Here is a 12,955-nt window from a genome sequence, read left to right as displayed (position 1 = left end):
AACAGAAACAAATGAAACGAGTTGCACGTATGAGGCCACGCATTAAACACTGAGAAAAGTGTGACAGAAATCAGATATTATAGGAATAATTATTGTTAACTGTATGTTCTTTCTTTTTCTTTTTTTCTTTTTGGAGGGGGAGCCCAAGATCACCACCGGCTCTCCGGGTCCCATAGAAACGGTGATGTAGCGGCAGAGGGGCCGGGTCTTCCTCCTGCAACAGCTGAGGCGGATCTGCAGCTTGATTACGGCTCACAGCGGACTCCAACATAATTGATGACCTAATTGAAAAGCAGGAGGAGGAGGAGGTGGTGGATGAGAGAGGAGGGGGCGGAGGAGGGGGACTCGCTCACGGACAGGAGGAGAGAGAGACGCGCTCCAATGAGAAAAGTTTACTTGTCCTTCCTCCGCACAATCCCACAGCTGAGGGCATTGATGTGAGCGCAGAGGCTTTCAGTTTTTTACGCGCACTTCTTTCCCCCCATCTTTCACCCTCACACACGGAGCACAAATCCACCTTCTCACCTTTAGTTTAGCGCGTCTGTGTTTCTTTTCTTTCCTTTTCCTCCCTTTTATGAATGATTCTCTCTCGCAATACTGCTACTAGAATATCCTCGGATACCTCGCCGTCCTCGTCTGCACGACCTCACCTCGGCACATCTTCTCTCCTCAAGTTCAAACGCCACCAGGACTTTCACTGCAGCTTCAGACGCACTTGGGGGAAATATCACTCGACGAGGAAAAACCTGATACTTTGTGCAGCAGCAGAAGCAGCAGCAGCAGCTGAAGCCACCGTGAACATGAGTCTCAAAGCTGACGCAGAGCCGAACAACAACGTTTCCATCGAGGAGGAGGTGAGTTGAGCAAAAGTTTGATTTCCTTGCTGCGCCCGCTCGCGTTCATGTCCACTGACAGCCCGATAAAAGTGTGTTGACGGCCGCAAACTCAAGCTTTTGTTAAGTTTTGCTCGCAAGTTGTGCGTTGGGTGAAACTCCATTATCTTAATTTTTGGCTTTTGCGCCCTACACTGGAGACCTGAAGCAGTTTTTAAAAGGAAGCGATAAGGAAGGCGCACATTAGGAGGAGAGGAGGAAACGTGGTTATTCTTGCATCTCCTGTAGAAGCTCAGAGTTTGCACATTTAACAGACGATAAATGTAAAAAAATATACTCTCAACATGTATTTCTGTGCTCCTAAACGTTTCAGAGACGTGTCGTTTTACAAGTTTAAAATGAGTAGCCACAGGTGCGGATTATTAACCACAGGGAACAACCACCAACATGAATCAATTGATATGTCAAGCTTGTCTTTTTCTGTGTTTTAAAATATTATTTCATTGAAAATTCAATCGGCGTTTTACTTGTTTGCATATGACCTATACTGCCAATTAGGGTCATGAGGTTTTAGGTAAAAAAATAAATAAATAAAACATAAAATAAAAATAAAAATAAAGCCACTATATCTAATACATACATACATACTAAATTTGTCTTCGAAAAAAAACGCGTTAAATGAGTGAAATCACCAGATCCATCTGAAATGGAAAAGATTTTTTTTTAAATCCTATAATTTAAATATCTAGAACTTCTCATGGTTTTCCAAAATATGCTTTGATTTTTTTTCCTCTCCTCTCTAAGCGTCCAGTTTGTTACATTGCCTGCGTTTGTTTGCTTACAGGTACCAAACAAAATAAGATGCGTCATAATAAACCCTGCAGGTTTATCTCAGAATCACTGCCTCTGATCTGAAAAGGATGCAGATCATTATTTAACTGTAACCAAAAATAAATTTTCACAACTGTTATTTGGCTTCATTATTTGCAATTTGTTGATCTAAATCTTCCTGAGAAAAATCTAAATGCTAATAAGACCAATTAAAAATCTACTTGATTCACTCAATCGCCTCCAAAATGATCCATGTTGACTTTTTTTTGTTTTACAGCTGCCACTCTTCATTTTTGTGTGGACAGTTATATTCCCTCTTTAATGACTCCTTAAGGAGAGACACTGAGGGGGGTTGCTGGGCCTTTTGTTGGTCCTCCTTTGTTCCCATTATCTTACAACAAAGCCTGGTGTGGCCACTTGACTTTTCTTTGTCTAATTTGCTGGTGTCTTTTTTTTCTGCTTGTAATTAGGATCAAAAATCAAGCAAAAAGAACAAAAACTTATTTAGCAACCAAAAAAAAAAAAAAATCAGCCTTTAAGTCCATTTAGAGGCCTGTTAAATCATCAAGATGCTGTATCTTGTCAGCTGTCAACAATTCAAAGTTCTACTTTTTTTCTAGAAATTCACCTGAAATATGTGACTGATGCAGTTCAGCTTTTATTAAAAGCAGCAGAGCTTGGGCTTCACCACAGCTTCAGGTTTACGCTCTCGCACTCCCGCAGCCGCTCGATCAATGAGAAGCAGGAGGACAGATTAAAACATCTCCATTGAGTTGATGTCCAGCTGCGCTCGCCTTCAAGTGCTGTATGTGCTGACTTGTAAAGGGCTGAGAATTGCTGCTGTGCTGCACCTGAAAAATGCTGGAGGGCTGGCAGGGTTGGGGCTGCGGGTCAGAGGAAGGAAATGGTGTCATGCTGAGCGCTGTTGTCCAGTGCTGTTCCTCTGGCAGCCCCATTGTACTGAGGGCCTCCCCACCGGCTGGGAACTAATGGGCCTCGCACCGCACTGTTTATTTCCCCCGGCCACACTGGACTATACACAGCATCGGTTTTCAATGTCTGGTCAGGGCAAGTCCAGGGGTCCTTAAAAGGGGATCCCCAGCAGGATGAAGACCATCTAATGTTCACCGTTTAGCTCGTTGCTTGTTTGAGGATGACGTCGGAGGAAATTTAGTGGTTTTTAATCACAGGTTTCACTCAGACGATTGTTCAGTTTTTGCTAATGGCAAATATTAAATCCTGATGGGATTCTTTTGAAACCACTTTTATCAAACTGTCATCTGCTTGGGTTTTGACAAGGACGTATTGCAGTGGTGGCCTACTTGGGAGTGGGGACCCACCCGAGGCTAAAAAAAAAAAAAAAAATACAAACCAGAAAAAATAAACATTTCTTCTATGCAAAAATAGACTTATTTTTTTCAGGCTTTCTTCTGATCTTTAGTCACTACTGGATTCAATACTAAAAGGTATTCAAATAGAACTTGGAAGGAACAATCACTGTTTGGTTGAAGTACACACAACCTGTAAACATGTGCAGACAGAGGTGTCAAGAAGCCACAGCTTTATGTTTAAAGGGACACAAGCCAAAAAGGCGGGAAACCAGTGGCTTCAAGGATCAAATCTCCAGTAACACTTGTAGTACTCACAACAACAATAGCGCGTTTCAGCTTTTGGCCTTCATCGGAGCTAAGAAAAGGTTTGGGAGCAGTTGACTCATGACCTTTTTGTGGTTCAATTCATGTCCCTGACTTAAGCTGTATAGCTTAAAGTTTCAGAAATAAATTATGTTTTCTGTTTATTTCCTTTCTCGTTTTCCAGGACTTGATGCCATCTATGTGTACTGCACATACAGTTGTGTGGAAAGCTCCACTGTAAACATCCATCCATATGTGTTTCGGTTATTTAGGAGGAATGAGAGATGTTGGGACCACGGCCAAGCAAATAATATGATATAATGTCTTGTCTAATTTTTCTTTGTAAGACTTACAGTTCATATGCCACATGCTGTCCTCTCTAGAGAATAAAGACACAACACCAGCTAAAAGCACACTGAATACTAGAAGGTCACTTCCAAATGATCAAATGCAGCTTTGATTTTTGTTTGCAGGTACGAACACTGTTTGTCAGTGGCCTACCAGTAGATATCAAACCACGGGAACTTTACCTTCTCTTCAGACCTTTTAAGGTAAGTTGCAATATGACATTTCATATGAGGAGAGTCTAAGGAAACATACAATCAGTAAGTTGTACAGATTTTAAGGCCACGTGAGGCATATATAATAGGTTGGGAGTATATAAATGAAGACGTGACTTCTCACCCTTCTTAAAAGTAAAAGAAAGGTAGCTGCTGAGTGCCAGGTGCTGGAATAGAGTCATGGAAAGTGTTTCTAAAAGGATTATCCGCACACAGAGGGAGACCTTTAAACGTTTTCTTAAAGTATTGAGGAAGCAACTGTAATCCTGTGTGCAGCTAACTCTTTTTAAACAACTTTTCATGCCTGTAGCAGTTGATGCTTCAGCTCAACAAGCAGCAGAAAGTTATCAGTGCTCCTTTTTTTTTTTTTTTTTTTTTTGTGCATAGTTGGAATCAAACAGTCCCCTTGTTAATGGAAGTCCAGATATTTGCATATATGGAAATTAGGCCACATCATTGTTTGTCCATTGCTCTGTGTTTCTGACTGGACCCCAGTTCCATAAACACCCCTCCCACCCGTGTCCTAACTAACCAAATTGGAAGTGGTATCCCGCGCACATGGATGATCTTGTGGAATGTGTAAATGAGTAGCCCTTGCGATTGGCCAACCAACCCTCTCCGTGACCCAGCTCACCCACAGTGTAGGGAAATTTTTATTTCCTCGTAACATTGAGACCTTGCGAAATCGCTTAAAGGTTTGGTTTTCTTAAGTCACTGTAACACTGCTTTACTTTTTATCCTTTGCTTCTGCAGTAGGCAAACGGAGCACAGTGTGTGAGTGTGTGTGTGTGCAAATGGGGTTAAATCTGATTCATTCAAGGTTTACATTCAGTTTTGATCTAAATTAAAAACTTTGCTTTTCTTTACAAGATCTTTTTAAGAGAGATTTTCTTTTTTTTTAAATATTAACTGTATTCTACCTCTTGTTTTTCTGCTCTGAATTACTGAAGCTAAGTCTGGTTTGGATTGTTGCTAAGGATTTATCACAGCCAGTGAAAGTTGTTTAATTTTCCATGGCTGTAAATCAGGATCAGGCGAGATCCCATCTATCAATAGTCTGGTCAGGCAAAATTCCCCTTCATTCTTCATTTCTCAGGAATTTGTTCATTCTTTAACCAACCCTTGTGCTGTTTTTAACTTGGTTTAAAACCAGTGGCTTTATTTGGAAGTCATGCTCAATCTATGCTTAAACTAGTGCGAAAAGGAGAACCCTCACGTATCTGATAATGTGCATTTAAACTTAACATGCTCTTCCTTTTCATATTATTTTTTTAAATTTTGAAGATAAAATTATTTGTAGTCAAATCAGTGAAAGATGCTTTTGTTGGAAATGTGCATGTTTCACTTTATTTAATCATAACTACCCGATTAACTGCAAGTGCAACACTGTCACCGAAAGATCCGTGATGTCCTGCTGTCGAACAGAAACTGAAGGTGCACACAAGCAGGTTTCTCTTCCTATACTGAGAGGCGTTTATGCCTGACTTCCTGCATGTGACTCCAGGGTGGATAATTGGCTATCTCTCTTCCCCACAGGGTTATGAAGGGTCACTGATTAAGTTAACTTCAAAACAGGTGAGATTTCTTCCTTCAGTGTGAGGAACTGCTTTAATGCTATCCTGAAATACTAAAAAAAAAAAAAAAATGGCCAGGCGTTGCTCTTTTTGTAACATCAACATTAGCTTAAGACAGAAAAAGGATGAATTGACTGTCACATGAATTGCTAAAACATATTAAGAAATTTTATTCAGTGTGATTTTACTAAAATGCATGCTCCTGGGTGTTATAATAGTCGTACAGCTGGATCTGTTGTCTCAGTTCACTTCTTCCTTTTTTATCTTCCAGCCTGTCGGGTTTGTAACCTTTGACAGTCGATCTGGAGCTGAAGCTGCAAAAAATGCACTAAATGTAAGCACCGCCTTGTTTTTATTATCTTTGAGTCTGTTGCTATTTGTGTTTTTTGTGTTTCCCCACCCTGTTTTTTTTTTTTTTTTTTTTAAAGTCCTCTTTAAATGTTGCTTTGTATTTCTTAGATTTGTTCTAACCTTTGCTTAAGCCTAAAAAGAATGATTGGGAGTTTTAAAAGGATTCTTCTTTCCCATAAAAATTTCTCAAAGCCAACCCATTTTGTCTTTTTATAATTCAATGGCAGGCCCATTTTTGGAAAGAGGCCAGAATCCCGTAGCCTTACGGTAGTTTACTTTGACCTTGATACACATCCTTGTTAGTCTGGTATAGCTTTCACTGCTTTACTGTAATACTCGTTCTATAGCCACATGTGTAGTGTTATCTGTACACATCCTCAGTAGTGTAACCTCTTATTTTGTCACCCAGTAGCCCACGTTGGCAGTATCTAACACTTCTCTCTCATAGCCTAGCCTTCCTTATGAGCATCACCTCTTAGACACACCAGCAGTCTCTCACACACACAGACACACACATACACCAAAATACTACTCACCTGCATGTGGGCACAACGCTTAGGGCACAAGAACACAAGCAGGGTTAAACCACCTAAAAGAAATTACACTCAAAGTCTCACCATCAGCCCTTTTCCTCGTCTCCCTCTCCTCCTGGCTCGTGCGACGGGATGAACTACTCCTCCAGTCGCCTGTGTTCTTGATTTCGTCATGAGGAAAAAGAGATGCAAGCATGTTGAAATATTTCAGTGTATCCTTCAGTCTGCCCTTTTTCTTTTTTCTTTTTTTAAAGACATGACCTTTTATGAGCAGTTTTAGTTCAGAGTGAAAGCAGTCAGGTGTAGAGGGTGTATTTTAACATCCCACGAGAGAACAGAACGGTGTTTAGCTCAAGGGAGGCTTGAAGGATACATCCTGAGTATTGAAACACGGCTTTAGGAAAGGAGGCCATGAGAGACTACTGAGTTACAGCCCCTCAAACTCAGCCCACCTCCCTTACTATACTATGTCCCCCTCCTCCCCTCCTCCGTCTCTCCACCAGGGTATCCGTTTTGACCCCGAAAGTCCCCAGACCCTGCGCTTAGAGTTTGCTAAAGCCAACACGAAGATGGCAAAGAGTAAGCTGATGGCCACACCGAACCCCACAAATATCCACCCTGCTCTAGGAGCACACTTCATTGCACGGGACCCATGTAAGTTGTACGGCTGCACCACTCTAGGCTCTCTCATCCACTCTCACCTTGGCAATGCCAGTACTCGATTGCCCTTCTTACCCTGTTTTTAAGATCTGTCTTAGGATGTTGTGGTATTAAAGGCAAATGGGCAGGGGGTAAAAACAGTATCTAACAAATTAAGGACTAACTCACCTCCACGTGCATGTGTCATCTCGACTCTTAAGACAGCCGCTTTGCTTCTGTCCAGCTGGAAAATTCAACTCTCACAGGGTTTAGTCAGCACTTGCGTCTCTGCTCTCTTTGCCTAAACACCTGCTTGATTCATTAGATTTGGACAGGGGGTTGTTGACAGCAGTGCTAAGCTTCATTCAGACCAGATTTCGGCTGATGAAATTTTCTCACGTGGTGTGGCAAAAACCAGGAGGGGACAGGAAATAGTGTGGGTAGGGTTGTAAACAGAAACCGTGTGAGCTAGCAGGCTAAAAACAGCCGTTCACAAAATTGTGAACTAGAAAGAATCTTATCAAACATTTTACTGTCATTAATTTCCATGTCTGTCCATGCTCTCACTGCAGCCAAACAGTATCCTCTGCTGCTTGTATCTCACTATGCCAGTATCAACAGGAATATAATGTATATTTCCAGATTGAGAGGCCAGCTCCACCTGCTGTCAAACAGACTAGACATTGGAGAGCCTCGCAGTTTCACATGTTAAAGTTCAATCAGATTGAACTCTGTGCAAAGTGAAAGAGGCGGGTCATTTTGGAGAAACGAAATCTGGTCTGACTGCGCCGGGTTGTAAAAGTTTAAATTATAGATATAGTCTTTTAGGAACAGCATAAGCTATTGCTACAGTTAAGATTCATTGGTCAGCGGTAAAACTAAAAGCCACAAAGCAGTAAGAAAACCTCTTTTTGCAGCATGTTTTGATTATACATTTCCTTTACAAATTTTTAGTATCTCTACTGATTGTTCACATGATGCAGGCCTGTATGTTCAAGCGTAGGTCAGTCAACATTTTGTCTTCCACCCGCCCTGTACTTCAACAGATGATCTGACAGGGGCAGCCCTCATTCCAGCATCGCCGGATGCCTGGACTCCTTACCCTCTATACACTACGGAGTTGACCCCTGGCCTCCCTCACGCAGCCTTCACTTACCCAGCGGCCGCTGCCGCTGCTGCAGCCCTCCACGCCCAGGTGAGGGACCAACCGGTGTGTGTTTCTTTTATCTTCTATTTATTTCTTTAATGCATCTTGCAGTACATTGTCAGCACTGACAATACAGGGAACCTTTAGAGAGACACAAAATGAAAGACTGCACCCAGCTATACGACTTAAATGCATATATTGTTGTTAAAGCTGCAGTTGTGCAGGTGTTTTAATTTTGTCCATCACAGCTACAAAGAAGTTGAGGGAGAAAAAATGTCATCCTAAAACATAACCACATTAGATTACTAAGAGTGCACTGCAATTTCAAATTTGATAAAATGGTGCACTGTTAAAAGCAGAGTTTCATTATCTTGAGACATTCCCAGTGGTCCTCTGAGGTATTACAAAAACACCACTAAGACCTGTGTTGCTGAAGCCAAACCAGATACCAAGTCTGTAAATTGGTGTTGGCTGCACAACTTGTGCCCAGCCTTAATCTCAGCTGAGTGTAAGTTAAAACCATGATTTATATCGTAATAAATATTTGCTGTTTTGAAATGGAAAATGTCTTGACTCCTGCTCTGGCATCAGTAGAAGTGATGTGTACGTTCCTTGATGTAGTGTAACCTTACACTATCATGCACTTACCTTAAATCCCTCTCTGTGGTTGTGATCTTTTTTTTTTGGTCCATGGCTTGCTTTTCGCGGAGTCTCAGCTCAGACATGGAAGTGTAAATTTTCCCTTAAATGGTGCTCTGTGCATCACCGTGCTGTCCTGGGGGATAAAAGGTGTTCATGCTGATAAAATAAACTCAAGAGGTAGAAATCATTCAGAATCGGAAATCAAATTTGAGCCGGAAGACGGAGCTAGATCCCAACTAAGACTTGTTGTTAGGTTTGTATTTAGACCGTAGCTGCACTTTAAGTGGTAATGATCACTTGCTTTAACATTTTACAAACGATGTTCGAGTCTGAAATCAAGTGAAAACATCTCATTTTCATATCTGGTTCGCAAATGCTCATTTTAAACACTAGTACAACTTCCATCATGTTTGCTGAAAATTGATCATTAACAAAGATGGGGGCAGAAATGGATGTACAAAAGTGTTTACACTGAAGCTAATGGTAGTCTGAATGCTACAACAGTAGTTCAGCTAACTGCAAGGCAGTGGGCAGGGCTTTTGGTAACAATAGCAATGGAAAATATTTCTCATGTTGGGTCATTTGAAGTTCATTGTGAGCTAACTTCCTCCAGCAATGTAAGAGCACAGGGGAGCGCCACACTGCAAAGTAGGCAGCTATGACATAGTCCATTTTGTCGGGCACAAGAGGCAGAGGAATGTAAGGTATTTGCTTGGAGAAATTGTCAGACATGATGGCCTTCTCTGGGGGTGCCAACTTACTGTCCACACTCCTGTTGGAACATAAGCTGAATGTGTAGCCGCATAAAGATGGGGGGTAGAGAGGGGGGCTTTTTAATTGCAATCTGATGAAAGATCCCTAAAATGCCCTGAGTTCTCTTCTCACTTAAACTAGGCCTTGTTAGTTTGACAGTATGAGACAGCAGTGTTACATTAAGAGTCTCCAAATGTCTCTGAACAACTGTTAACCTCCTGAGTATATTAAGCTGTTTGGTCCTGTAATTGCTGCCTCCGTCGTGTTTTTACTAAGTGTGTAGAAATGAGAGGCCTCATTCTGCCACAGGGTTTAGTCACAGGTATGGAAAGGTACAGCCATACCAGCTCTTACCAAGTGGAAATGTTTAACGTGAGGAGAGTTCAAACTCTCCACATTTCCATGCCTGTTAATTACTGGAGGACTATTGTCCTCAACGCGCTGCTACGTGACCCACATTCCCATGGCTTCAGTGACCAGGGCTTAAAGGGACAGTCATCCTAAACCTGCTTATCAAAGTAAATTTCAAAGCGTGTTAATGGATGAAATCTGCAGAATTGAGGATTGAAGCACTGAAGCCTGGTTTTGGTCTGGTTTACATGACTATGTTTGTGTTTCTTTAGATGCGCTGGTACCCTACTCCCTCTGAGACTTCCCAGCCTGGATGGAAATCCCGGCAGTTTTGTTAGATATTTAGTGAGTAACCTTTGGTCCAACCATGGTTTTTTTTTTTTGTTTGTTTTTGTTTTTTTTTAGATTTGCTAACTCCCACCCACCATCCTCTAACTGGTAACCTTATGCCATGCAAAGTGAAACTTGCATAATGACACCAACACAATGTAAAACTGAAAACTGAATGTGTCAACACAAATGACAACGAACAGAATGATGAAAATAACTGATGTGGTGTTTAACAATAAGGCCTGGTGATATTCTTTATCTTTCTCATTGTAAACAGTTCCAATTGGAGAAAAAAACACCATTTTAAAAACCATCAATATGTACTTTTTTTATTTTTAATGTAAAACATGCTTATTTGTTTCCTAAAACAGCCGGACACTGTAGTTTTGTTTTTTGTTTTTTTTTAATACCATGTTACACAAACAGGAGTGCATTTGTTGGGGACTATTTTCAGAGGTGGATTAATACACATTTGGTGTAAGAGTGAGTATTTACAGCAGCAGGACAGTGTATGTGGGACTAACTCAAAATAACCTACAGCGCCCATGTTTATGATAATGAAGGAGCATGTCACCCAGTGCAGCAGTGCGGCCCATTGTTGTGTTTTTAATCTTTGGATAACAATGGAGCTCTATGGCTCATAGGAATAAGCTGTCAGGCTTTGGATACACAGTTGGCACAGTTAGTAGGATCAACTAGTTTTTTTGTGTGTGTTTTCATGGCATTTATTGACAAAAACAAAAATACAGAATAAAAACAGACTTATCCATTTAGGCTAGGTGATATTCTATATCTTTCTAATACAGCTTTTTCTGATTAAAGCTTGTTCCTCTGTGCCATACACTTCCATTGTTTTCCAAAACTATTAAAAGTAAATTGGTGAGCACTGCAGTGGGTGGCATGTTATTCATTACTGTTAACATAAATCACTGTAGAGTCAGTCTCGCATACACTGCTTACTGCTGTAAATTTTCACAAATGCATCAAATCTGTAGCGAACCACAGCTGAGAATAGTCCCCGACAGTTTAAAAACAATGTTGCCCAGTTGTTTTTAGAACGTTACCAAACCTAAAAAAAACAACAAAAAAAATGATGCATTTATAAGCTATTTTTAAAAGATTTAAATCTTAAGTAGAAACCAGTAACTGAGATCCACCAAGTCAGAAAGCACTGAGAGACTAAAGCATTGTTGGTTTTAGTCTTTACATGCTATTGACTAAAAGAAAAATATAGAATAAAAAGCTGCCTTATCTTTTTAAATTCTTTGTTTTAAAATTATGGCTTTGTTTGTTTGTTTGTTTGTTTGTTTGTTTGTTTGTCTGTCTGTCTGTCTGTTTGTCTGTCTGTTTGTGTGTCTGTCTGTTTGTTTGTTTGTTTGTTTGTGTTTTTTTTTTTTGTTTGTTTTTTTGGACTAACTCTCCCTGTTTTCCCTGTTTTTCTTCAGGCTTCTGGAAACCACACCTTTGTCCAGCTGAAGTGAGGTTTGCCAAGCTCTTCGTTAATTTAATCAGGTTTATTTAATGGACAAATGTGCATTATTATAAACAAACAGTATTTATATCTTTCTCCCGATTGTCTCTGGGGGGAGTCTGAGTTGAAACCATCTTGCTGTCGACAATCTGAGCTTATCCTTGGCAACTATTGCGGTACCATCTTAGCACTTCAAAAAAAAAAAAAAAAAAAAAAAAAAAACAAACCCTCATGCAAAACAACGGATCATAATTGCTGAGGAAAATTGGCGCATCGAAGTTACCGTTTATTAAGCTAGTCCTTCCATGGGTTACCGCTGCTCCTGGGAGGTTTAGAAGCGTTAAGAGTCATTGCATGTTAAAGTCTTTTTGGCATGAATTTAGAACGCAGAATTCTGTGTATCCTAATTTTCTTAGTGTTTGTGTTGCCTCTTTACCTTGGCCTAGACAGCGAAATGTTTTGTTTTCCTGTAGAACCTTGGTCTTACCTCTGTGAAAGTTAGGCTGTTGTGTAAATGGCTTATCTCGCATGGACCTTGTGAATGCATCCCTACGTTCTATGACAATCCCAGTCCTTTATGATCATATCAATGTCTCTCATTATTTGAGCAAAGGAAAGTACAAATATTTTTGTACTCTTTGCGTAATGTATATTTATGCATTTTTGTGCAACTAAATAATGAACCTGTATAAGTTGGATGTTTAGTCGTCTCTTGTGTTTTTGGTGTTCATTTTTGATCCTATAATCCTGTTGAAGTAGTTTTAAAGAAGAAAAGTGCAATTTGTTTAAAGGGGAAGTGGGTATCTGTCAAAAAATGGAAGTATTCTGAACGTGGCTTGTGCCATTCTGCTAAAATGAGATTGCTGTAAAACGATCTTTCAGAATGTGAAACTGGACTACAAACGTAAAGGGTTGCTTTTTTGGGGGGCCATTTTGAAATGGGGAGCAGGATTAGAGTAATGGAGGAATTTAGTTTGTGGTTTAGAAAATGTTTGTCTTTGTATCTGCTGTGCATAAGATGTAAAAAATATTCCCATCTTATGAATAAAAGAAGTGAATGCATTTCTCTGCCGGGCATCTGTCATTCACCACTGCAGCGAGTCGACGGCCAATCAAAGTTAACGAGCGCTCCAACACTGAATGCAAACTCTAAGAACTGAACTCGGTGAACATCAGATGTTTACATCAATAATTCATGCTAACTTTTCGTTTGTAAGCACCAATGCATTTGTGTCTCTTTGCATCATGCATGGATCTGACCTCCACACTCTGCCCCCATAAGCTGGCAAGATGCTCTGCTCAACCA

The 12,955-nt window shown here is 40.5% G+C and overlaps 1 protein-coding gene across 3 annotated transcripts; it reads left to right on the top strand.

Moving 5' to 3' along the window:
* The first annotated feature begins 317 nt into the window (after positions 1-317).
* Positions 318-12,711, top strand: LOC121180227 (RNA-binding protein, mRNA-processing factor 2a). Of its 3 annotated transcripts, none has more exons than XM_041035452.1 (8): positions 320-854; positions 3,772-3,849; positions 5,395-5,433; positions 5,704-5,766; positions 6,820-6,970; positions 8,002-8,165; positions 10,121-10,193; positions 11,624-12,711. In XM_041035452.1, the coding sequence occupies exons 1-7, from the start codon at positions 579-581 to the stop codon at positions 10,184-10,186; spliced, it is 837 nt and encodes a 278-aa protein (XP_040891386.1). In that variant the 5' UTR covers positions 320-578; the 3' UTR covers positions 10,187-10,193; positions 11,624-12,711. The 3 variants fall into 3 exon arrangements, with proteins under 3 accessions (XP_040891400.1, XP_040891386.1, XP_040891392.1); XM_041035458.1 differs by having other exon boundaries at positions 321-854; positions 8,002-8,150; XM_041035466.1 differs by lacking the exon at positions 10,121-10,193 and having other exon boundaries at positions 318-854.
* Positions 12,712-12,955: the final 244 nt, after the last annotated feature.

Source organism: Toxotes jaculatrix, chromosome 1, assembly GCF_017976425.1.
Source record: "Toxotes jaculatrix isolate fToxJac2 chromosome 1, fToxJac2.pri, whole genome shotgun sequence".
In the NCBI taxonomy this organism is placed as follows: Eukaryota; Metazoa; Chordata; class Actinopteri; family Toxotidae; genus Toxotes; species Toxotes jaculatrix.
The sequence above is the reverse complement of the archived record's forward strand: the minus strand, read 5'-3'. Positions and strand labels throughout refer to the sequence as shown.

What these genes read in the sequence shown, in the direction of transcription:
- LOC121180227 (XM_041035452.1), top strand. Translation starts at nt 579, where the DNA reads ATGATTCTCTCTCGCAATACTGCTACTAGAATATCCTCGGATACCTCG. An exon ending in ACGTTTCCATCGAGGAGGAG is followed by an intron (nt 855 to 3,771) that starts GTGAGTTGAGCA and finishes TTTTGTTTGCAG; the next exon opens with GTACGAACACTGTTTGTCAG. An exon ending in CCCAGGTGAGGGACCAACCG is followed by an intron (nt 8,166 to 10,120) that starts GTGTGTGTTTCT and finishes GTGTTTCTTTAG; the next exon opens with ATGCGCTGGTACCCTACTCC.